Consider the following 26608-nt stretch of genomic DNA (forward strand, 5'->3'; position numbering starts at 1 on the left):
ATCACACCATTGCACTCCAGCCTAGGCAATGAGCAAAAATCCGTCTCAAAAATAAATAAATAAATAATAAAAATTTTAAAAGGAATTATATTACCATCTATGGCAAACTTGAGATTTCAGTGCTCTCACAGAAAAATGTGATCCAGAATGTGATTAACTAAATTAACAATATACTTTTCATTAATTATGAACAATCACACAGCTTTACTCACCTTATTTTCAGCCTAATTTTGTTCACGACTTCGTCTATGTTCGCCAGAGACTACAATAAAGAAGGAAGAGTGCCCAGCTGTTAGTCCACTTCCTGGAATTCCTCTTTCACAGGAAAATGATGTGCTATAATAGCTACTTATGAAATCTCAAAAAATTTAATCACATGATATGAGTTTTGCTTTAAAAAAAAAAAAAAAGTAAAGCAGTAGTTGGAAGCTACTGCCACATCTAGCCCAGCCCCTATTTTTTGTAAATAAAGTTTCACTGGAACACAGCCACGCCCATTCACTTACATATTGCCTGCGGCTGCTCTTAAGCTAACATGGCAGGTAGGCAGTCGTGAAAGACGCTGTACAGCCACAAAGCCTGAAGTATTTACTATCTGGACCTTTACAGGAGAGTCTGCTGACCCATGGTGTACGTAATTGTGACAAATTCACGTAACGAAATACAGCAACAAAAATGAATGAATGCACAACACCATGGATAAACATTTTACTAACGGAATGGGGCACAGAAAAAGCCAGACACAAGGGGACAGAGGATATGATTTCACTAACATAATTCTCCTGTTAGAAGCTAGGACAGTGGTTATCTCTGGGGGAAGGTAGTGACAGTGAACAGGCAAGGAAAGGCCTTCTGAAGATTTTTTTAAATGTTTTATTTCTTGATCTGGGTGGCAGTTACATGGCTATGTTTATTTTGTGAAACTTCATCAAGTTGTACCCTTAAGATTTGTGTACTCCTCTGTATTACGTTATACTTCAATAAACACACAAATTTATTTTTTATTATATAGATCCACTAGAAAAAAAGTCTGGAAGGATAGATAGGAGTAATTGTAATGTATTAGTAGTTGCAACATTAGTAGCTATAATCTATCAACTACGTATTGCAATATGAAAAGAAGGGATTTCAAATTTTTCTTCTTGGGCCGGGTGCAGTGGCTCACGCCTGTAATCCCAGCACTTTGGGAGGCCAAGGCAGGTGGATCACCTGACGTCAGGAGTTTGAGACCAGCCAGACCGTCATGGCGAAACCCCATCTCTACTAAAAATACAAAAAAAAAAAAAAAAAAATTAGCCAGGCGTGGTGGGGGGCGCCTGTTATCCCAACTACTCAAGAGGCTGAGGCAGGAGAATCGCTTGAACCCGGGAGGCAGAGGTTGCAGTGAGCTGAGAATGTGCCATTGCACTCCAGCCTGGGCAACAAGAGCAAAACTCTGGCTCAAAAAAAAATATTTTCTTCTTTTTGTCTGTATTTTATAATTATTGACTATGCACTACTACTGTGATTATAATAAGCTTATTATAACAACAATTAAAACAAAGGGATCACTTCTGACCTTAGAGATGAGAAAACGTGAGGAAATGGTGCCCCCTAATGGACAAGAGGAGGTACAATTTTATAGTACTATTTTAATTCAAGTTTTCAAAATACAATTTAATAAATCCTCTTCGTCTCTCCCTTAACAAATATTTTATCTCAGAAGGAATTAGGGATATTGTAGGAAATATGCTTATAAATTGCTTCTGGCTACCTCTGATGGGAGGAGGAGGCCAGGTGCCTTCCAGGAGCAGGTCTGGTAAGAGAAACAGGCCATGAGTGTTTGAGATGTCAGACTGGGTTGTCACAGCTCATCCTACTGTTCTGACCAAGCCAACAGTTACTCAGAATTTTCAGAAATCCAAGAACAGCTTGAGGTAAAAATGAATCTCAGGCTGGACGTGATGGCTCATGCCTGTAATCCCAGCACTTTGGGAGGCTAAGGTGGGAGGATCACTTAAATCCAGGAATTCAAGACCAGCCCAGACAATACAGTGAGATCCCATCTCTCCAAAAAATAAAAAAAAGTTAGCCAGGCATGGTGGCATGTGCTTGCAGTCCCAGGTACTCAGAAGGCTGAGGTGGGAGGATCACCTGAGCCCAGAAGGTCGAGGCTGCAGTGAGCCATGTTTGCACCACTGCACTCCAGCCTGGGCTAAACAGCCCTGTCTCAAAAAAAAAAGAAAAACGAATCTCAGAAAAATTACTTTAATTTATATATAATTATATATATACATATATTTTTGTGTGTGATGGAGTCTTGCTCTGTCACCAGGCTGGAGTGCAATGGTGCGATCTCGGCTCACTGCAACCTCCGACTCCCTGGTTCAAGCGATTCTCCTGCCTCAGCCTCCCGAGTAGCTGGGATTACAGGCACATGCCACCACGCCCAGCTAATTTCTGTATTTTTAGTAGAGACGGGGTTTCACCACGTTGGCCAGGATGGTCTCGACCTCTTGACCTCGTGATCTGCCCGCCTTGGCCTCCCAAAGTGCTAGGATTACAGGTATAAGCTACCGCGCCTGGCCAAGAGGAAAATATTTCTAATATCATTTTATGATAGCAAGTATTTTTATAATATCAAATAACCTACCTTTAAGATGGCGGCTCACTCTGTCACCAAGGCTGGAGTGCAGTGGTGCAATCATAGCTCACTGTAACCTCAAACTCCTGGGCTCAAGCAATCCTCCCACCCCAGCCTCCTGAGTGGCTGGGAACAAAAAGGTACATGCACTGAGCCTGGCTAATTTTATTATTTTGTTATAGACACAGGGTCTTGCTATGCTGCCCAAGCTGATCTTGAATTCCTGGCTTCAAGCAATGCTCCCGCCTTGGCCTCCCAAAGCACTGGGATTACAGGCATGAGGCAGTGCACCCGGCCCTATAATATCATTTTTATAATATAATGAATGTAGCTTTTAAAAAGAACAGAGGCCGGGTGTGGAGGCTTATGTCTGTCCTTTGGGAGGCTGAGGTGGGTGGACTGCTAGAGCCCAAGAGTTAGAGACCAACCTGGACAACGTGGTGAAACTCCATCTCTACAAAAAAATAGAAAAATTAGCCGGATATGGTAGCACACGCCTGTAGTACAATCTACTTATTAGGCTGAGGAGAGAAGACTGATTGAGTCTGTAAATTCCAGGGCACAGTGAGCTGTGATGGAGCCACTGAACTGTAGCCTGGGTGATGGGTGAGAATCTCAAAAAGAAAAAATAAATAAAAATAAAATAAAAATAGGCTGGGCGCGGTGGCTCATGCCTGTAATCCCAGCACTTTGAGGCCAAGGTGGGCGGATCACAAGGTCAGGAGTTCGAGACCAGCCAGGCCAATATGGTGAAACCCCGTCTCTACTAAAAATACAAAAAAAAATTAGCCGGGCGTGGTAGCAGGTGCCTGTAATCCCAGCTACTCGGGAGGCTGAGGCAGGAGAACTGCTTGAACCCAGGACGCAGAGGTTGAGGTGAGCCGAGATCGCGCCACTGCACTCCAGCCTGGATAACAGAAGGAGACTCTGTCTCAATAAATAAATAAAGAAAAGAAAAGAGAAAGAAATATCCTAAAGTTACACTATTTGATAGTTAGGTGGCCTTTGGGTGACTGTTTTCCCTTCATTTCCAGGCTTTCTGCTGGAGGGGAAAGGGAAAGGCTGCTAGCATTTAATGTGGATCTCCTAGGCAACAATTGCAGGCACTTCACAGAAATTATTTCCCTTAATCCCCTCTGCCAGGCGAGGCACACTTTTCTCCTCTTCAAGGTTAAGATTGAGAACTATGGAGGCGGAGGCCGGGCATGGTGGCTCATGCCTGTAATCCCAACACTTTGGGAGGCCGAGGTACGTGGGTTTCCTAAGCTCAGCAGTTCAAGACCAGTCTCTGGGCAACCTGGCAAAACCCTGTCTCTACCAAAAATACAAAAAACTACCTGGGCTTGCTGGTGCACGCCTGTGGTCCCAGCTACTCAGGAGGCTGAGGTGGGAGGATCGCTTGAGCCTGGGAGGCAGAGGTTGCAGTGAGCCGAGATCACACCACTGCATTCCAACCTAGGTGACAGAGTGGGAACCCACCTCAAATAAAAAACAGATGGGAAACGTGCTCTGCAGGACAGGTGCTTTGCCTGAAGCTGCAGAGATCCTCTTTCTTACTCTAGCATCCACCTCTAACGCAATGATTCTTGACCTAATTTTCCTGCACCCCAAGACACCGGACAGCTATGACACACCCACTCTCATCAGTTAGTTCAGTGTCTGGCTATGGCAGTGATCCTCACCACGGTTGAGGGCCTCTCCTGGAGTTGGGGAAAAGCCCTGTGGGAATCCACATTGGCTGGGCAGAGGGGTTTATCCTGCTTTGAGAATCACTCATCTCGTTTAGTTATAATGTGGTTGTACAGTTTTGTTTACTTTTTAAATGTTTTAGTTATTGCAAAATATTTCCTGATTCTAATGGTAATTCTTGACAATTACAGAAAATAGGTAGTCATCTGCACACCCAGGACAGTATGACCACAATCAGAATTTTTGCGTATTGCCTTCTACTATGAAACTGTATAGCTGTACAAAAATAAACTGGGATGATAAGCAATTTGGCATTTTTTTTTTTTTAAGGCAGGATCTCATTCTGTCACCCAGGCTGCAGTGCAGTGGCACGATCTCAGCTGACTGCAACTTCCACCTCCCAGGCTCAAGCGATCCTCCTGCCTCAATGATCCACCCGCCTTGGTCTCCCAAAGTGCTGGGATTAGAGAATACAGCCATGAGCTGGATCTTGGGTTTTTTTTTCTCTTAACAATACAGATCCAGAGCATTTTTGGGGTCACCAGAAACTCTTTAGAAACATCCCCATATAACTCTTTTCTCAAAGTTCCTAATTATGTTAGTTTTGTATTAGTTTTCCATAAATTTCATTTAGTTTCCTCTAATCAAACTTTCAAATGATTATCTTCAGTTTACTATTAGGAGGTTAAAAAGATTTTCTAGACCACTGTGACCAAACCTGGCTACTATTTAAACCCCACAGGCACTCTGTTGCATGGAAAATCCCAAGCTCCTCTCAGGCCTGGCCGGGTGAAATAGTAAGAGGCATCCATTCCAGGCCACTCAACAGGCTCCAGACAACCGCAGACACACAAGTACTTCCACTCAACAGAAACATATTCTCACCCTCCTCCTCACAGTAACACTAAATTCACTCTGGAAATACTGAAATCTACTTTAAACAATCTAAACTCATAATGTACAAGTGTTTACTGGAGGTCCATGAGGTATACAGATGGTTTTTGCCCAATATCTGACAATAGTTAAATTTCAAGCTATGCCACTACTTTCTACTACCTTTTCATTAAGATCCACAGGAATCTGGCTTAGATTTCACTCAGATGACCTGCTAAGTGAAACTCTGAGACTAGAGAAGTAAAGATAACCCTGTGTCATAAATGTTCTGAGTTACTCTAAGAAACGTGACTGTACATTATCATATACCTGGGGCATAATTAGACAAGACACAGAACTGAATCTGTGGAACAACAAAGATCTTGAGTTTTCAGTAGTTTAAAAAAAAATACAGCACATACACACACACCACAAGAGGTGAGAACCTGGTGGTTTCCTACAAAATTTTCAAATCTAACCCTTCTTTTTGTTTTGGTGAATCAGCAATTACTATCTTTATCCTAGCTATTCCCAAATGTCTCTCTCCAGCTAATTCCTAAAATTCCCCTTTCATACAAAATGATGAGCTATAAAGGCTTTTTGTGAAATCTCAAAAAAGACAATCACACAGTATATCATCTTTTAAACTTTATTTTAAAAATCAGTATATCCATTTAAAAAGTTTGGAAGGATCTGCCAAAATATTCACAATGATGGGGATCAAGAGCTCTGCACTCAAATACCCAACAACTTATTTCCACCTGGATGACCTGAGCATGTTCAAACTTGGGCTCACCTGACAGCCCACTCTAGCCCTACCTGCCACTGAAACCTGCTCTTTCTCCTTACGCTCAGTAATTGGATAAAGTGGAAAGCTGCCATTACCCACCCAGTCAGCCAAATCTGGCTACCTAGAAACCAGTTCAAAATTCTTACTTAGGGCCAGGCACAGTGGCTCAAATCTGTAATCCCGGCACTCGGAGAGGCTGAGGCAGGAGGGTGGCTTGAGGCCAGGAGTTCCAGACCAGCCTGGGCAACACAGCAAGGCCCAGTCTGTAAAAAAAAAAAAAAAAATTAAAAATCAGCTGGGGCTGGGCGCGGTGGCTCACGCCTGTAATCCCAGCACTTTGGGAGGCTGGGGCAGATGGATCATGAGGTCAGGAGATCGAGACCATCCTATCCTGGACAACATGGTGAAACCCCATCTCTACTAAAAATACAGAAATTAGCTGGGCGTGGTGGCGCGTGCCTATAATCTCAGCTACTCGGGAGGCTAAGACAGGGGAATTGCTTGAACCAGGGAGTGGGAGGTTGCAGTGAGCCAAGATGGCACCACCCCACCCCAACCTGGTGACAAAGCAAGACTCCATCTCAAAATAATAATAATACTCAGCTGGGTGTGGTGGCACACACCTGTAGTGCTAGCTACTGAGGAGGCTGAAGTGGGAGGATTGCTTGAGTCCAGGAATTTGAGGTTGCAGTGAGCTATGATTGTGCCACTGCACTCCAGCCTGGGCAAGAGAGTGAGACCCCATCTCAAAAAAAAATTATTAACTTGGCCTGTAGTATTCAGCTAAAACACCATTTCCTCAAGGGAGTAAGCCTTTTCAATCCATCTTGAGCAAGTAAGGCCCTGGGTTCTGCTGTCACTGTATTTGGCATGCTTCCTTCATGGCAACGCTATCACATTTAAGCCGAGTGTTATCTTTCCGTGCCTCGTGATTCTCACTCTAAAATAAGAAGGATAACAAAGTGGAGTTTATCACTGTTTAGTGCCTAGAGTGCTGTCGGGTACACAGGAAGTATCTAATAAAGATTACTATTACAGTTGTAGTAAAGGTTATATAAGAGCAAGTGACAAATAATATTTAAAAATTATACGAGCAAGTCAGGCCGGGCGCGGTGGCTCACGCCTGTAATCCCAGCACTTTGGGAGGTCAAGGTGGCAGATCACAAGGTCAAGAGATTGAAACCATCCTGGCCAACATGGTGAAACCCCGTCTCTACTAAAAATACAAAAATTAGCCAGGCTTGGTGGCGCGTGTCTGTAATCTCAGCTACTCAGGAGGCTGAGGCGGGAGAATCGCTTGAACCCGGGAGTTGGAGGTTGCAGTGAGCCGGGATTGTGCTACTGCATTCCATCCTGGCAACAGAGTGAGACTCAGTCTCAAAAAAAAAAAAAAAAAAAAAAAAATTACACAAGCAAGTCATTGTAACATCATAATTTACCTATAATCTGTTACTGTGAGATTAACTATCAAGATAGAATATGAAGTCTGTGTTGGTAGACTATATCTGTCTTGCTCACTTCTCTACCCCAGATTTCTTATAAAGCTAGGTAGAGTGGGTGTTTTTTTAACCGAATAAACGAATGAGTGAATTCTGGATTCTCCATGACCCTCTACCTTCATGCCCTCAGGTACCAAACTGCATGACTTTGGTCCCCTCAATAGCTCTCAGATCTGGTTCTCTCTATCCCACAGCTTTTCTCCGGCTCTCACCATCTCTTTCCAGTGATCTACTGCGTGAGTCTCCTGCCTGCAGTCTCCCCCCACCTCCATCCCTTGCTCGTCCTCCACATGGCTGCCAGACGGAATTTTAAAAACGTGAATGTGCTCCAGCCATTATCCTGCCAAAAGTCCTTCAATGAATACTTGCTGCCTACAGCAGCAACCTCCAGAGCAGGGTGCGAACGTCCCCACGAGGTCTGCCACACTGCCCCCTGGGGTGTGAGGAGCAAACACTGAAGCCTCTATGTTTATTTTCTATTTATATAGCAAATACTACTGAAGCCTAACTTATTTAAAATTGGTACTCACATATGTATATAATATTTTGGGGATACAGGCTTAAAAATTATCCAAGTGAAAATCAGCTCTGTGGGTCGGGCGCGGTGGCTCACGCCTGTCATCCCAGCACTTTGGGAGGCCGAGGCGGGCGGATCACCTGAGGTCAGGAATTTGAGACCAGCCTGGCCAACATGGTGAAACCCCATCTCTACTAAAAATACAAAAATTAGCCGTGTAGTGGCAGGCCCCTATAATCCCAGCTGCTCAGGAGGCTGACACAGGAGAATCACTTGAACCCAGGAGGCAGAGGTTGCAGTGAACCGAGATTATGCCATTGCACTCCAGCCTGGGGGACAAGAATGAGACTTTGTCTCAAAAAAAAAAAAAGAAAATCAGTTCTGTGAAAAATATTTGGGCCAGGTGCAGTGGCTCATGCCTGCAATCCCAATATTTTGGGAGGCCGAGGCAGGAGGATCACATTAGCTCAGGAGTTCGAGACCAGCCTGGGCTTCGTAGCGAGATCTCGTCTCTACTAAAAAAATTTTAAAACTTAGCTGTGTGTGGTGGCATGCGCCTGTAGTCGCAGCTACTCAGAAGGCCGATGTAGTGGGAGCGCTAGAGCTCAGGAGTTCAAAGTTACTGTGATTCTGCCACTGCACTCCAACCTGGGCAACAGAGTAAAACTCTGTTTCAAAAAAAAAAAAAAGGAAGAAAGAAAAAAAGCATTTAACTGAAAGGCATGTGGTCTCCAAAAAAACTGGCAACGATAAGCCTAGAGGACAGAGATCCTCCAGGATCCTTGCTCTCCCTCCTCAGCCTCATCTCCTGTGAGTCTCTGCTCACTGTGCACATCTTGTGTCTCCTGTTTCTGTGCCTTGGTCCTATGTTTAGAAGGGCCTTCTGTAGGGTCCAGAACTACGGGGCCTTGTGGGTTTTCTCTTCATGTGCGGAGACGAGAGATTGTAGAAAGACACGAAACTAAGAAGTAGTAGGAAAGACAGCTGGGCCCGGGGCACCACTACCACCAATGCGCAGAGTCCAGTAGTGGCCCCGAATGCCTGGACGCACTGCTATTTATTGTATACAAGGCAAGGAGGCAGGGTAAGGAGTGTGGGTCATCTCAAATGATTGACAAGGTCAAGCAAGTCACATGTCCACGTGACAGGGGGCCCTTCCCTTTGTGGTAGCCGAAGCAGAGAGGGAGGACAGCAGACGTCAGCATTTTTTCTTTGCACTTATCAGAAAGATCAAAGACTTTAACACTTTCACTAATTCTGCTACTGCTATCTTCTAGGAACTTAAAGGACGAGCCAGGTGTACAGGTGGAACATGACAGTGGACCAGGAGCATGACCACTGAAGCACAGCACCACAGGGAGACGCTGAAGCCTCCGGATGACTGTGGGCAGGCCTGGGCAATGTCAGGCCCCCCACGAGAGCTGGTGGAGCAGAGTGTTCTCTAACTCCCCCAGGGAAAGGGAGACTCCCTTTCACAGTCCGCTAAGTAACAGGTGCCTTCCCAGGCACTGGCACTACCGCAAGACCAAGGTGCCTTCAAGCAGCCCTTATCCAGGCATGACAGAGGTTCTCACTGTTGTCTTCTGGTCTCCTGACTCTGTATGGCCTGGTTTTTCCTTGGTTGTAATAATGAAACAAAGATTAATACTAAAGACTAATGATTGATAATATCCATATACAATCATCTCTATATCCTATTTCTATTATAACTTTACTTATTTAACTATTTTCTTTATTACATTGGAACAGGTTGTGCCTTCAGTCTCTTGCCTCGGCACCTGGGTTTCTTTCCGCCCACACCTTCCTTCCCTCATCATCCTGGAAGATACACCTAGCTGTTGGCTCTGTCTAGAATACTGTTCTGCCAGACTGCGGCCAGCTTGACTCCTTCTTGTCCATCAGGTCTCAGCTTAGAGGGAACCACCTCACAGAGAACTTCCCGTTAAGCCCCTTTATTTAAAGGACGCCCCGCCCATGCATCACGCTCTGTCACGGAACCTGCCTGGTATCACAGCCACCATGTTTGATCATCTCTAGTGTATTTGTTGGTTTATTTCTTGTCTTTCTCCCTACACTAGACTCCATAAGACCAAGACCAGATTTGTCATGTTTACATTTCTCCCTAGTTTCTAAAAATAATACCTGACACTTAGTAGACATTTAATAAATGACTGCTACGTTTTACTAAATGAATACATGAATGAATCCCTCAAGCTCGGCAGACAGGCTACCTCCTCTCTGAAGTTGTGATTTTCCTTGGAAGAACTGGTCTTTGTTTCCTTACCGCACTGTCCCACTGTCACTGACGGCATTCGCCAGGGTCTCCCACCACTTGATCCCGCACACCTCAAGGGCATGGACTGGACCTTATTCATCTCTGCACCCTCAGCACCTAGCACAGTGACTGACAACACATGACAGGCACCTAATGAACAACTGCTGACTGAAAAAATGGAAACGAAGCGGGACTCTCACTGCCCTTCTCCCAACTCTGCTGCTTCCAGTTCTGGTCTACTTCTCACCCAAACACCCAAAAACCAATTTTGTAAGAAAATCCATCTCCATAGGAAAATCACCGGACAAAAAATAATAAAACATGAAGTCTAAAAATCTGTATCTTGAGGCCGGGCGCGGTGGCTCACGCCTGTAATCCCAGCACTTTGGGGGGCCAAGGCAGGCGGATCACGAGGTCAGGAGTTTGAGACCAGCCTGGCCAACATGCTGAAACCCCGTCTCTACTAAAATCACAAAAATTAGCCGGTCGTGATGGTGGGTACCTATAGTGCCAGCTACTCAGGAGGCTGAGGCAGAAGAATCGCCTGAACCCAGGAGGCAGAGGTTGCAGTGAGCCGAGACCGCGCCATTGCACTCCAGCCTGAACGACAACAGCAAAACTCCGTCTCAAAAAAACTAATAAATAGAAATAAAAATTTACATCTTGAAATAGAGGTGAAAGTGGCTTTATGATTCTGGGCTTATCCTGCCTGCCTCACCCCCACTTGTCCCTACTACATTATAAAAATCCTTTCCACTTTCCAATTTACAGCAGAAAATTTGGGAGGACTCTCACAACCTAAGAGTACAATTATTAATAATATGTTCACTATACAATGAATTCCATTCCAACACAGTGTAGCTCACTGCCCCAGCTGGTGACGATGGAGTTTGATTTGAATTTAACTCTCCCTTGTGTATCAAGGGCCTGTAGATGATCTAGTGTAACACACGAAGCATAACACCCAGGATGTGCCAAAAGCTGCTGAAAGGAAGGAAACCTGAAACTCTACTTACTTGCTCGGTTGGGAACAGGGTATTGATATACTCAACAGCATTGAAATCTGCTCGATCTAGAGGGTCCTGGCTTGGAAACACCTATATAGAAAGAGAGGAGTATATATAAAAACATGTACTATACCGTAAATATATATAATTTTAATTTGTCAATTAAAAGGAAAGGGCCAGGCACGGTGGCTCATGCCTGTAATCACAGTACTTTGGGAGGCCAAGGCAGGTGGATCACCTGAGGTCAGGTCTCTACTAAAAATAAAAACTTGCTGGGCGTGGTGGTGGTGCACACCTGTAATCCCAACTACTCAGGAGGCTGAGGCAGGAGAATTGCTTGAACCCGGGAGGCGGAGGTTACAGTGAGCCGAGATCACACCACTACACTCCAGTCTGGGCGAAAGAGCAAGACTCTGTCTCAAAATTAAATTAATTAATTAATTAATTAAAATAAGGCTGCGTGGATTGCTTGAGCTCAGGAGTTGGAGACTGGCCTGGGCAACATGGTGAAACCACATCTCTACAAAAAAAAATTAGCTGGGTGCCATGGCACATGCCTGTCATAGTCCCAGCTACGTGGGAGGCTGAGGTGGGAGGATCACCAGAGCCCAGGAGGTTGAGGTTGCAGTGAGCCGAGACTGTATCACTGAACTCCAGCCTGGGTGACAGAGTGAGATCCTCTCTCAAAAACAATCCACCTCTAAGACATACAGCTAACTCCCTAACAACCTGAAGAACATGCAACAAGGCGGATGATACAAGCAGCCAAATTATCCACTGGACACTGGGTCTCACCCAGCTTGATAGAGTTACAACTGTGGGAAGCAACTTCATCTCTGAAGAAGCCTTCCAAAGAAATATAGAGTCAAAAAATCAAAATATCTTCAAGACAACTGTTAGAAAAGCTGAAGCCTTCTACCACATCAAGAGGAGGTGGATGAGAAGAAAGTGAAGATGTTCTTTCTAAAATGTTGAGCATTGCTGTTTCCATAATGCACATATACACAGGTTATTTACACAGTCTCAATGATACGTGCTCACCAGAGGGAAAGTATAACCCACAGAGAGCAGGATACAAGAGATACAAACTATTTCCTCAAGTTGCTCTCAGTTTCTGTATTCCTCTCACGACTCCTAGGTTTTAGTGCTGTCCTAGGTTTTAAATCGTTTTCATGTAACAAGGCTCCTAACAAAAGCCAGCTGAAAAAAGAATGACTGGTTCCAATGATGGAGGAAAAAAACTAACAGCCCTAGACGTATCGGAGATGCACACGTGGTACTTCATGGGCAATTTTTTTTTTTTTTTTGACACGGAGTCTCGCGCTGTCACCCAGGCTGGAGTGCAGTAGCGCGATCTCGGTTCACTACAAGCTCCACCTCCCAGGTTCATGCCATTCTCCTGTCTCAGCCTCTCGAGAAGGTGGGACTACAGGTGCTCGCCACCATACCCGGCTTATTTTTTGTGTTTTTAGTAGAGAAGGGGTTTCACCGTGTTGGCCAGGATGGTCTCAATCTCCTGAACTTGTGATCCACCCGCCTCGGCCTCCCAAAGTGCTGGGATTACAGGCGTGAGCCTCCACACCTGGCCTTCATGGGCAATTTAAAGAACTTCAGGGCAGAGTGATTTTCATGTCTAGAGTGACTTTCGCCTTTTTTTTTTTTTTTTTGAGATGGAGTCTCACTCTGTCGCTCAGGCTGGAAGGCAGTGGCACCATCTCAGCTCACTGCAACCTCTGCCTCCCGGGTTCAAGCAGTTCTTTGCCTCAATCTCCCGAGTAGCTGAGATTACGGGCACCTGCCACCATGCCCAGCTAAATTTTTGTATTTTTAGGAGAGACGGGGTTTCACCATGTTGGCCAGGCTGGTCTTGAACTCCTGACATCGTGATCCACCCGCCTTGGCCTCCCAAAGTGCTGGGATTACAGGTGTGAGCCACCGAGCCCAGCCAATTTTCACCTTATGCAATGACTCTGGGACTTCATCTCGGAGTAAAATGTGATTCCATTTTATCAACCCTTCCTGACTCCTCACACATCACTACTCTTTACAAGTATGCTACTACAGAATTTCATTCAATCAGAGTGCTGAAGTAAGAAAAAATTCTGAATTCATCTTGACATAATGATGTCTGAATTCTGCTTGACATAAAGATGTCTGCTATACTATCACTCAAACTTATTCTTACAAAATAGGAAAAATGTCAGAATTCACCACTATGTAATTCATCCATGTAATCAAAAACCACCTGTACCCCAAAAGCTGTTGAAACAAACAAAAGAAATAGCAAAAATGTGCTTTTCTGATACCTGTCAACCAAACAGTAACTGACTGCATTATTCTTTTCTTCCATGAGAGCCCACTAGTCCAAAGAGCAACAGAAATGTTATGTCTTTTTCTGGCAAAAGGAGGTAAGTGGTGGAGCCGTGAGGCCGGAACACTAAAAGCTTCCTGCCCAATGGTTTGGCGTTCTCAGGCTAGGACAAAGGTGGTTGTATAAGTAATCCAACCACTACTGGAAAAACACACATCGAAGCGTCGATGAATGCACCTGTAGTCCCAGCTACTCGGGAGGCTGAGGCAGGGTTATCACTTGAGCCCCAGGAGTTCGAGGCTGCAGTGAGCTACGATTATGCCACTGTACTCCAGCCTGGGCAACAGAGCAAGACCCTATCTCAAAAAAAAAAGTTTCCCAGGGGTCATTAAATAAGGCATAATGGAATTGTCCATTTCCTCAATCATAAATCCCTTTCTTAAATCATATAACTTCATGACAATTCCTTTAAGGGAGATTTTCTCCGTTTATCAGGAGCAATACCCTGCAGTATTAGAAATCACTATTTCTGACCGGGTGCAGTGGCTCACACCTGTAATCCCGGCACTTTGGCAGGCCGAGGCGGGCGGATAGCCTGAGGTCAGGAGTTCAAGACCAGCCTGGCCAACATGGTGAAACCCGGTCTCTACTAAAAATACAAAAATTAGCTAGGCATGGTAGCGGTTGCCTGTAGTCCCAGCTACTCAGGAGGCTGAGGCAGGAGAATCACTTGAACCTGGAAGCGGAGGTTGCAGTGAGCCGAGATGGCACCCCTACACTCCAACCTGGGCGAAAGAGCGAGACTCCGTCTCAGAAAACAAAAAAAAAAAGAAAAAAAGAAAAGAAAAAAAATCACTATTTCTAATATCATTAGCCTTAAAAACTCAATAAACTTGCAAACGCAAGAGTTCCTGCAGGCAGGGCCGCGCGTGGTGGCTCACGCCTGTAATCCCAGCACTTTGGGAGGCCAAGGCGGGCGGGTCACTTGAGCTCAGGAGTTCGAGACCATCCTGGCCAAAACGGTGAAACCCCCGTCTTTACCCAAAAATACAAAAATTAGCCGGGTGTGGTGGCGTGCGCCTGTAATCACAGCTACTCAGGAGGTTGAGACAGGAGAATCGCCTGAACTCGGGAGGCGGAGGTCGCAGTGAGCCGAGATCGTGCCGTTGCACTCCAGCCCGGGCGACAGAGCGAGACTCCGTCTCAAAAAAAAAAAAAAAAAAAAAAGTTCCTGAAGGGAAAAGAGGCCCCTTGGGAGTATTCTCCAACCTCACCCAAACTATTCAACGGTAGGAATTCTCAACCTTTTAAGAATGGTAACGATGTCATTTTTCAACACTTTCTCTCTTCTCTGCCGTCCGCTTCAGAAATTAGTCATACCCTTCCCCCAGTTCCAAGCCACTCACGAGGGGCCAGCTTGCAAAACCGGGGCGTTGGCACGAGTCTGGTAAATGCATGAAGCCCCCACAGTCCCCAGAATCTGAGGATGGCACCCAAGGCCTGCATTCTCCTAGCGTCGTCCTCTCTAAGCGCACAATTCCTTTCCCCAAAACCACCAGAACCCCCAGCCCTCGCCAAAGACAATCAAAGCCTAGAAAGGGTTCTCTTTCCTTTCCTTCTGATTCAGAAACCGCTTCTCACCCGGACCACCTGCCCACCTCCACTTTCCCTTCTGCCCCGAGCCCCCGGCCCTCCGTCCACCCGCCGCGGCCTCCCCAGCGCCCAGAGCTGCCGTCTCCCCTCCCGCACTCCCGTTTCCCCTCCTGAGGGGCGGAACGTTTACCTGCTCGATGGCCAGCTGCACCTCGGGCGTGAGCTGCAGCACGGCTTCCAGCTCCTCCACGAACTCCAGTTCCTCCTCCTCCATCATTCCGCCACCCGGCCCCCTGCCGACCCCCGCCGCGAGCCCAACTCAGGCCTCCAGCCGCCACCCAAGCCCCAACAGAGCAACTCCCTCCCGGCAGCGACCTGGTGAGCCCGGCTCCGTCAGCCGCTCTGTCAGCCGCTCCGGCACTTCCGGGAGGCCAGGGCACTTCCGGGACCGGGAACTGTGGGATCACGGCGGACTGAGGCTGGCGGCGTTCCTGTTACGTCAGGTGTCTCCCGGGCAACGCTGTATCCCGGCGGCCCCGCGTGGCCTCAGCGCGTCCTTAGGATGGCGGGGCCTCTTCCCTCCCCAAGGCGCGCCCCGCACTGAGGACCCCGAGGTTGGAGTAGGGTCTGGCCTCCAGCAGGACGCCCGGATGAAAGTCAGCCCGGCGGCGTCGCGAACCACAGCCCACAGCCTCCGCGGGCAGCGCAGCGGCGACCTCTCAGCTCCCGGGGCCCCCTCGGTCAGTGGCAGCGGGTGTCCCCGGCCACGGGGACGACGTGATCCCAGCTGGCGAGTGGCGATGTCGCCAAGGACATTCGTAGGACGGGACAGTGCCCACTCGATAGAAATTCCCCGTGCGCCGGGCTCTGCGCAGAAGCTTTTCAAGGTGACTGCAGCCTCCTTATGGGGAGAAACGTCTTTTTTTTTGAAACGGAGTCTTACTTGTTGCCCAGGCTGGAGTGCAATGGCGCGATCTCGGCTCACTGCAACCCCGCCTCCCGGGTTCAAGCAATTCTCCTGTGTCAGCCTCCCGAGTACCTGGGATTACAGGCGCCCGCCACCACGCCCAGCTAATTTTTGTATTTTTAGTGGAGACGAGGTTTCACCATGTTGGCCAGGCTGGTCTCGAACTCTTGACCTCGTGATCCGCCCGCCTCGGCCTCCCAAAGTGCTGGGATGACAGGCGTGAGCTACTGCGCCCGCCCAGAAACGTTTTTTTAAAGCCAGATGACGCAGCGCCCTGGAGCTGGGGAGACGTTTACTGAGGCTTAATATCCGGGATCTAAGTCCTGAATAGTCCACCATTGATAAGTTGTGTGACTTGGAACAAATTACTACCCCGCGTGGATGTGGAGAGGATTAAACATTAACAGCGCGATGTAAATTCAAGCTGGTAATACAGGAAATAGTGAGGTGCCCAGCCCTTACCCCCACAAAGGAACAAATAAGCCAGATCACCGATCACCCTGTGGAACCACCTTTCCTGCAGACACTGAAAAGAAGGAGGGAATTGCAGCCCAAGGAGGACCCGCTCCACCAGGTGAACCGGGAAACTCCAGGAGGGAAACGCGTTGGCCCCACTGAACTTTTTTTTGTTGTTGTTATCAGAGTTGCTCAAAGTAAAAAATAGGAGCAGTATGATTTTTTCTTTTATTTTTAATTGACAAATAATAATTATATAAACAATGTAATTTCTAACAACAAAGGAATGCTAAAAAATATACATTAAAAAAAGAAAAAAAAGACAAAATAAAATATACATTGAACCTGGTGCGGTGGCACAGGCCTGCAGCCCCAGCTACTCAGGAGGCTGAGGCAGGGAATTATTGACTTTCTGAGACTGAATATCAGGGGTCTATATCTCATCCCACCACTGAGGATCGCTTGAGCCCAGGAGTTTGAGGCTGCAGTGAGCTATGATTCCTTTGCGCCACTGCACTCCAGCCTGGGCCACAAAGGGAGACTCTGTCTCTTAAGTAAACATAGAATATTATTGATTCATAAAATCATGATTTTGAAAATTAATGACATGAAAAATATGCACAATATATTTCAGAAAGCAAAATGTATAATTTCATTTAAAAAATGCATAGCATGGTCCCAGCTTTGTGTGTATTCTGTGCCAATAAAACTCACAGCAAGGAAATATTACTTTTCTGCACGTGATGAATGTACATCCTTTGTACATTTTCCCAAATGTCTACAATGAGCCTGTAGTTCTCTCATGCTCAGAAAATATGAATGCCTTTTTCTAAAAGGAAAAGGTAATTATAGCTACTTATTTTGGACTTTTTTTTCCCTTTAAAAAATTAAGATATTTACATACAGTAACATTTACTCTTGCAATTTATGATGCAATGAGTTTTGATAAATGTGTATAAACGACTGGGTGTGGTGACTCACGCCTATAATCCCAGCACGTGGGGAGGCCGAGGCTGCCGGATCACTTGAGGTCAGGTGTTCGAGACCAGCCTGGCCAACATGGTAAAACCCGTCTCTATCTACTAAAAATACAAAACGTAGCTGGCCGTGGTGGCGCACAGAATCACTTGAACCCGAGAGGTGGAGGTTGCAGTGAGCCAAGAGTGCACCATTGCACTCCAGCCTGGGTGACAGAGCAAGACTCCATCTCAAAACAAACAAACAAATAATAATAAAACAATAATAAAACAAAATAAATAAATGTATATAACCATGTAACTACTACCACAATCTAGTTGTAGGACAATTTCATTCCCCCAAATTCCCTCTTGCCTCACCCCATCCACTGGCAGCCACTGACTTGACTTCTGTCCCTATAGTTTTTGTTTTTGTTTTTTTGAGATGGAGTCTCGCTCTATCACCCAGGCTGGAGTGCAGTGGTGCAATCTCAGCTCACTGCAACCTCCGCCTCCCGGGTTCAAGCGATTCTCCTGCCTCAGCCTCCTGAGTAGCTGGGATGACAGGCACCTGCCACCACACCCGGCTAATTTTTGTATTTTTAGTAGAGACAGGGTTTCATCATGTTGCCCAGGATGGTCTCAAACTCCTGACCTCAGGTGATCTGCCAGCATCAGGCTCCAAAAGTGCTGGGGTTACAGGCATGAGCCACCACGCCTGGCCTGTCCCTATAGTTTTGATATTTCCAGAATATCATATAGATGGAATCATACAGTATGACACCTTTTCAGTCTGGCTTCTTTCATCTGTCATAAAGTATCTAAAATTCATCCATGTTGTTGCATGTATCTGTGGTTCATGTCTTCTTGCTGGTATTCCACTATATGAATACACCACTATTTGTTTATCTAGTCCCTGGTTGAAGGACATATGGGTTTTTCCAGTTTTTGGCAATTATGAATAAAGCTGCTATAAACATTCATGTACAGATTTTTGTGTGAACATAAGTTTTCATGTCACTTGGGTAAATATGTAGACGTGGGATTGCTGTGTTATATGATATGTCTGTGTTTAACTTTCTAAGAAACTGGTAAACTGTTTTCCAAAGTGGCTGTATCACTTTCACATTGCTACCAGCAATGTATGAGAGTTCTGTTTGCTCAGAGAGCTTATTTTTAATGATGATAATAAGAAGGAACATTTCCTAGCCCTTACTATATGACAGGTACAATTCGAAGCATGTTACATGCATTGTCTCTTTTAATTCACACAGCAATTCTGAGGTTGTTAGTTTTTATTACTATACCCATCTAACAGATAGGAGATGAAGATCTAGTTAAAACAAGCAACAAAATAAAAATTTGCCTAAGGCCGTATACCTAAGTCTTCCTGCCGTTCATTAACCTAGTCAATACATTTATTGAACACCTGTTCCTGTTAGCGACAGGTACTCAAGCTAGGTGCCGGGAATTCAGCAGTGAACAAAATAGACCCCATGCTTGCCTCTACAGAGCTATTTCTATGTATGAAAAGGGCATTTGTACAAATAAACATATAATTGTGATAGATCCGATAAAAGAGAAGTAAAGCACATGTTGAGAGACTATATGGTTAGAGTTCTGATTGGATTAGGGGTCAGGAAAGCCTTTTCTTTCTTTTTCTTTTTCTTTTTTTCTTTTTTTTTTTTTTTTTTTTTGAGACAGAGTTTCGCTCTTGTTGCCCAGGCTGGAGTGCAATGGCGCGACCTCGGCTCACCGCAACCTCCGCCTCCTGGATTCAAGTGATTCTCCTGCCTCAGCCTCCTGAGTAGCTGGGATTACAGGCATGCGCCACCACACCCAGCTAATTTTTGTATTTTTAGTAGAGACGGGGTTTCTCCATGTTGGCCATGCTGGTCTTGAACTCCTGACCTCAGGTGATCCGCCTGCCTTGACCTCCCTAACTGCTGGGATTACGGGTGTGAGCCATCAAGCCCGGCCAGGAAAGGCTTTTCTGAGGAAGTGATTTTTAAGCTGAAGCAAAGGGTTGGAAGTGAGGATAACACATAGATAAAAGGAACAGAATGTGCAAAAGCCATGAGTATGAAAAGAGTCGGCCAGGGTGATGGAAGTTTGAAAGCCCAAGGGAGAGTGATACACGAGGAAGCTGGAGAAATGGGCATTGCCGGATGGTGAAGGATCTGGAAGGTCTTCTTGAAGGAATGGGAAGCCTCTGACGGACTGTAAGCAGAGAAGGGGCATGACCAGGTTTACCATGCCTGCCATCAGCCCTGGTCTCTCTGTTTTTTGTTTTTTGTTTTTTCCTTTGCCTCTGAGCTTCCCATATTGTTGTGGAGAATCATGAAACCAGGGTGACCATGTTCAGCACAAATTCCTGTTGCCTTATTTCCACTGATTCTCATGGTCCTTCTCAGCATCCATTGTCAGTTCTCAATGGCACTCTCCCATGACCCAAAACCTTTGCCTCCTCTGCAGCTCCCAACTCCATGATACCACTTCTCCCTCTTTTCAGATAAGCTACTAATAATATAAGTTTGAGTTTAGGAGAGTTATGCAGTACAAAGAAGTAAAGGAAGTTAAAAGAGCAGAGAGATAGGTTGACACACTGGGTTTTAAAAAACTTCTTTAAGTAATAACAGACTAGATTGATTCATTTATGTCAAACAAAAGAAGGAAATACCTTTGACAGGAGGAGGAAATCTGGAAAGAGATTGTATACTTCTGACAGAAATAAAATGTGGAAGTTTATGGATGCGAGAAATTTGGGTATGAAAATAAGGAGCATGTGATATTTTCACAAATGAGCTGGGCTCAAAAAAGACAACTTCCAGGCTGGGCACGGTGGCTCACGCCTGTAATCCCAGCACTCTGGGAGGCCGAGGTGGGTGGATCACCTGAGGTGGTGAGTTCGAGACCAGCCTGACCAACATGGACAAACCCTGTCTCTACTAAAAATACAAAATTAGTCTGGCATGGTGGCGCATGCCGGCGCATGCCTGTAATCCCAACTACTCAGGAGGCTGAGGCAGGAGAATCACTTGAACCTGGGAGGTGGAGGTTGCAGTGAGCCAAGATTGTGTCACTGCACTACAGCTTGGGTGACAAAGCAAGACTCCATCTCAATAAATAAATAAAATACATACATACATACATACATACATACAAAAAAGCAGCTGGGTGTGGTGGTGGGCACCTGTAATCCCAGCTACTCAGGAGGCTGAGACAGGACAATCTCTTGAACCTGGGAGGCAGAGGTTGCAGTGAGCCAAGATCGCACCATTGCACTCCAGCCTGGGTGACACACAAAGATCCTGTCTCAAAAACAAATAAAAACCAACTTCCTATTTTGCTGTAGGATAGGGTATAGTGATGACAAAGTTTCACAGAAAACATTTTTCTACCTTGAAATTTCACCGTCTGAGGCAGAAATTCAGTCTCTAATACTTTAAAAGTAAAACAAAACAAAACCTTGGAGACTGTGGGCTTTAGTAGGCGACGGGGAAGGATGGATTGGAAGGGAGTATACAGTAGGATGTGAGGGAGTTGGGGGAGGATGGATTGGGAGGGAGTATACAGTAGGCTGTGTAGGAGATGGGGAGAGGAATTGGAAGGGAGTATACAGTAGGCTGTGAGAGAGATGTGGGAGGATGGATTGGAAGGGAGTATACAGTAGGCTGTGAGAGAGATGTGGGAGGAGGGATTGGAAGGGAGTATACAGTAGGATGTGAGGGAGATGGGGAGGATGGATTGGGAGGGAGTATACAGTAGGCTGTGAGAGAGATGTGGGAGGAAGGATTGGAAGGGAGTATACAGTAGGATGTGAGGGAGATGGGGAGGATGGATTGGAAGGGAGTATACAGTCGGCTGAGGGAGAGATGGGGGAGGAGGGATTGGAAGGGAGTATACAGTAGGATGTGAGGGAGTTGGGGGAGGATGGATTGGGAGGGAGTATACAGTAGGCTATGTAGGAGATGGGGAGAGGAATTGGGAGTATACAGTAGGCTGTGAGGGAGTTGGGGAGGACGGATTGGAAGGGAGTATACAGTAGGCTGTGAGAGAGATGTGGGAGGAGGGATTGGAAGGGAGTATACAGTAGGATGTGAGGGAGTTGGGGAGGATGGATTGGGAGGGAGTATACAGTAGGCTGTGTAGGAGATGGGGAGAGGAATTGGGAGTATACAGTAGGCTGTGAGGGAGTTGGGGAGGACGGATTGGAAGGGAGTATACAGTAGGCTGTGAGGGAGGTGGGGAGGATGGATTGGGAGGGAGTATACAGTAGGCTGTGTAGGAGATGGGGAGGATGGATTGGGAGTATACAGTAGGCTGTGAGGGAGGTGGAGAAGATGGATTGGAAGGGAGTATACAGTAGGCTGTGAGGGAGTTGGAGGATGGATTGGGAGGGAGTATACAGTAGGCTGTGTAGGACATGGGAGAGAATGGATTGTAAGGGAGTATACAGTAGGCTGTGAGGGAGTTAGGGGAGGAGGGATTGGAAGGGAGTATACAGTAGGCTGTGTAGGAGATGGGGAGGATGGATTGGAAGGGAGTATACAGCAGGCTGCGTAGGAGATGGGGAGGATGGATTGGAAGGGAGTATACAGTAGGCTGTGAGGGAGTTGGGGGAGGATGGATTGGAAGGGAGTATACAGTAGGCTGTGTAGGAGATGGGGAGGATGGATTGGAAGGGAGTATACAATAGGCTGTGTAGGAGATGGGGAGGATGGATTGGAAGGGAGTATACAGTAGGCTGTGAGGGAGTTGGGGGAGGATGGATTGGAAGGGAGTATACAGTAGGCTGTGAGGGAGTTAGGGGAGGAGGGATTGGAAGGGAGTATACAGTAGGCTGTGTAGGAGATGGGGAGGAGGGATTGGAAGGGAGTATACAGTAGGCTGTGAGGGAGTTGGGGGAGGATGGATTGGAAGGGAGTATACAGTAGGCTGTGAGGGAGTTAGGGGAGGAGGGATTGGAAGGGAGTATACAGTAGGCTGTGAGGGAGTTGGGGGAGGATGCATTGGAAGGGAGTATACAGTAGGCTGTGAGGGAGTTGGGGGAGGATGGATTGGAAGGGAGTATACAGTAGGCTGTGAGGGAGTTAGGGGAGGAGGGATTGGAAGGGAGTATACAGTAGGCTGTGAGGGAGTTGGGGGAGGATGCATTGGAAGGGAGTATACAGTAGGCTGTGAGGGAGTTAGGGGAGGAGGGATTGGAAGGGAGTATACAGTAGGCTGTGAGGGAGTTGGGGGAGGATGGATTGGAAGGGAGTATACAGTAGGCTGTGTAGGAGATGGGGAGGATGGATTGGAAGGGAGTATACAGTAGGCTGTGAGGGAGTTGTGGGAGGATGGATTGGAAGGGAGTATACAGTAGGCTGTGAGGGAGTTGGGGGAGGATGGATTGGAAGGGAGTATACAGCAGGCTGCGTAGGAGATGGGGAGGATGGATTGGAAGGGAGTATACAGTCAGGTGTGAGGGAGTTGGTGGAGGATGGATTGGAAGGGAGTATACAGTAGGCTGTGAGGGAGTTGTGGGAGGATGGATTGGAAGGGAGTATACAGTAGGCTGTGAGGGAGTTGGGGGAGGATGGATTGGAAGGGAGTATACAGCAGGCTGCGTAGGAGATGGGGAGGATGGATTGGAAGGGAGTATACAGTCAGGTGTGAGGGAGTTGGTGGAGGATGGATTGGAAGGGAGTATACAGTAGGCTGTGAGGGAGTTGTGGGAGGATGGATTGGAAGGGAGTATACAGTAGGCTGTGAGGGAGTTGGGGGAGGATGGATTGGAAGGGAGTATACAGCAGGCTGCGTAGGAGATGGGGAGGATGGATTGGAAGGGAGTATACAGTCAGGTGTGAGGGAGTTGGTGGAGGATGGATTGGAAGGGAGTATACAGTAGGCTGTGAGGGAGTTGTGGGAGGATGGATTGGAAGGGAGTATACAGTAGGCTGTGAGGGAGTTAGGGGAGGAGGGATTGGAAGGGAGTATACAGTAGGCTGTGTAGGAGATGGGGAGGAGGGATTGGAAGGGAGTATACAGTAGGCTGTGAGGGAGTTAGGGGAGGAGGGATTGGAAGGGAGTATACAGTAGGCTGTGAGGGAGTTGGGGGAGGATGGATTGGAAGGGAGTATACAGTAGGCTGTGTAGGAGATGGGGAGGATGGATTGGAAGGGAGTATACAGTAGGCTGCGTAGGAGATGGGGAGGATGGATTGGAAGGGAGTATACAGTCAGGTGTGAGGGAGTTGGTGGAGGATGGATTGGAAGGGAGTATACAGTCGGCTGAGGTAGTTGGGGGAGGATGGATTGGAAGGGAGTATACAGTAGGCTGTGAGGGAGTTAGGGGAGGAGGGATTGGAAGGGAGTATACAGTAGGCTGTGAGGGAGTTGGGGGAGGATGGATTGGAAGGGAGTATACAGCAGGCTGCGTAGGAGATGGGGAGGATGGATTGGAAGGGAGTATACAGTCAGGTGTGAGGGAGTTGGTGGAGGATGGATTGGAAGGGAGTATACAGCAGGCTGCGTAGGAGATGGGGAGGATGGATTGGAAGGGAGTATACAGCAGGCTGCGTAGGAGATGGGGAGGATGGATTGGAAGGGAGTATACAGCAGGCTGCGTAGGAGATGGGGAGGATGGATTGGAAGGGAGTATACAGTCAGCTGTGAGGGAGTTGGTGGAGGATGGATTGGAAGGGAGTATACAGTCGGCTGAGGTAGTTGGGGGAGGATGGATTGGAAGGGAGTATACAGTAGGCTGTGTAGGAGTTGGGGGAGCATGGATTGGAAGGGAGTATACAGTAGGCTGTGAGGGGGTTGTGTGGCACCCCTTGAGGAAACGTCAGAGTAAGATGGAAACATAACACCAAACCTCACATGAGGAGTTTCCATAACGTTTCTCACCTTGCCAAAAAAGGCTTCACGTATACTGTCTAGAAATCGGAATTTTAAAACAGCCTTTGTTAAGGAAATTCAGTGGGATCTCTAGATGTCATGTGTCTGTGTCAATGTAGCGTTAATAACTCTGTGGAAAGGAATCTCCAATATCCGGTTATATTTGCAACCTTGTTGTCAGAGCGCAGAGGTAACTGCCCTGTCATATACTGAGTAGACACTGTGCAAAGTGTGTTCTTTCATGAGATCAAGACGGTATCTTTCCACATAAGCTTCCCTCTCTGTAAGGACCTTCTCCAAAATAGCTGAGCCTTCTGTGAAACTGCTTGTGAAAAAAGAATTGCAGGACATCTCAATTACCTGGTCCATGCCCACTAAATGCCAGTCAAGCAGTACCTTTCCTCAACCGTGACAGAAGCAACAATACCTCCCACACATCTCCAAAATGCCCCCTAGGCTTCCCAAGCAATCACCTTTAGATCCTATCGTCACTCTGGGTGGCACAAGGTCCCAGGCCAACTTGTAGTGGAGGAATAGGGTAAAATTTCCCTTTGAAATCGGCTCAAAATGTTCTCTTGGTGCTTCTTTATGGACTGTTTCTAGTACGTGGCTTTTCACGATGACTGGTTCTTTCACTGTCCTTGATTCCTGAATTTCCTGAATCTCCTGGAGCCTGGCATTTGTTCTTGATTGACATTTGGATGGTTCTGAACCCTCCCTGTATCCTGGACACCAGTTTTGTTTGGGTTGGTACTCTGGTTCTCTGCATGCCCATTCTTGCTAAGCCGGTCATGATTTCCAGCTAGTTTCAGCAGCTCCCCTGTTCCCACGGCCATTTACACATGATATCTCCCAAAGGCTTTTAAAATGAAAACCTTTTCCACTGGCTACGCTGGGTTCATATTAAAGCAACCCTTTCCCTTACTCAAGGAAGTAATAATTATATAGGCCAAATTAATAAACCCTCTTGTGCAAGTTTTATATATGCCAACAACTATAAAAACACTTTTTACAAAACTGACATTAACTAGTACAATCATTATAATGTACCTAACATTAATTCATCGTATCTAAAACCCTTAAGCATCTTCCATAACCTGTTTTTTCGACTCCACTTCTTCCTGCATTCCCAGAGCTGCATCTTCAGCTGCCACGCTTCTTCCTCGTGTACAACAGTAGCTCTTAATCTGTTTTGAGTCTGGACCCCTTGGAGGAGCTGAAGAACTCTACACAGATCCTTTCCCTGGAAAAATACACATTTGCTTAGCATTTTGCATGCAGTTTTAATGAAGGGTGTTTCATAGAATATTCATATATATATATATATATATTTTTTTTTTTTTTTTTTTGAGACAGGGTCTTGCTCTGTCGCCCAGGCTGGAGTGCAGTGGCGGGATCTCGGCTCACTGCAAGTTCTGCCTCCCAGGTTCACGCCATTCTCCTGCCTCAGCCTCCGAAGTAGCTGGGATTACAGGCACCTGCCACCACGCCCGGCTAATTTTTTGTATTTTTAGTAGAGACAGGGTTTCACCGTGTTAGCCAGGATGGTCTCGATCTCCTGACCTTGTGATCTACCCGCCTCGGCCTCCCAAAGTGCTGGGATTACAGGCGTGAGCTACTGTGCCCGGCCGTTTCATGGATTATTTATTTATTTATTTATTTATTTATTTATTTAGAGACGGAGTCTCGGAGTGCAGTGGCGCTATCTCGGCTCACTGCAAGCCATGGAATATTTTTTAACCTTTTTTTTTTTTTTTTAGCCCACGCTTCTTTCTGCTAAACCTAAAAATGTTGTGAACAAACCTCCCACACACAGTATTTTGACAAGAGGTATGATCTTCATCACTGTAATTTGACAATCACTGATATGTAAATTACATTCTCCCTTCACCAGCCCAGAATATTTTGCTCAGCTAACCTTATTTTAGCTTTCCTTCAGGAAATCAGTAGAAAGTTTATATTTCCTGGGGCCAGGCGCAGTGGCTCATGCCTGTAATCCCAGCACTTTGGGAGGCTGAGGCGGGTGGATCACGAGGTCAGGAGTTTGAGACCATCCTGGCCAACATGGTGAAACCCTGAAAAAAAGAAAAAAAAATACAAAAATTAGTTGGGTGTGGTGGTGCATGCACCTGTAATCCCAGCTACTTGGGAGGCTGAGGCAAGAGAAT

General features: G+C 46.5%; 1 protein-coding gene across 3 annotated transcripts in view; it reads right to left on the bottom strand.

The window, feature by feature from the left end:
- The window catches only part of VPS53 (VPS53 subunit of GARP complex), a 218790-nt gene extending 203168 nt beyond the window's left edge, over positions 1-15622 (bottom strand). For 2 of the 3 annotated variants that reach the window (XR_010110596.1, XM_055102101.2), the window contains exons 1-3: positions 15368-15622; positions 11283-11363; positions 213-262 (exon numbers count right to left, since the gene is read on the bottom strand). Coding sequence is in view for 2 of the 3 variants with exons in the window: in XM_055102101.2 (XP_054958076.1) it covers positions 213-262; positions 11283-11363; positions 15368-15454 (218 nt within the window). In the remaining variant the exon portion in view is untranslated. The remainder of the gene's footprint in view (positions 1-212; positions 263-11282; positions 11364-15367) is intronic. The other variant, XM_055102102.2, reaches the window with a different exon arrangement.
- Positions 15623-26608: the final 10986 nt, after the last annotated feature.

Source organism: Pan paniscus, chromosome 19, assembly GCF_029289425.2.
Source record: "Pan paniscus chromosome 19, NHGRI_mPanPan1-v2.0_pri, whole genome shotgun sequence".
NCBI lineage: Eukaryota > Metazoa > Chordata > Mammalia > Primates > Hominidae > Pan > Pan paniscus.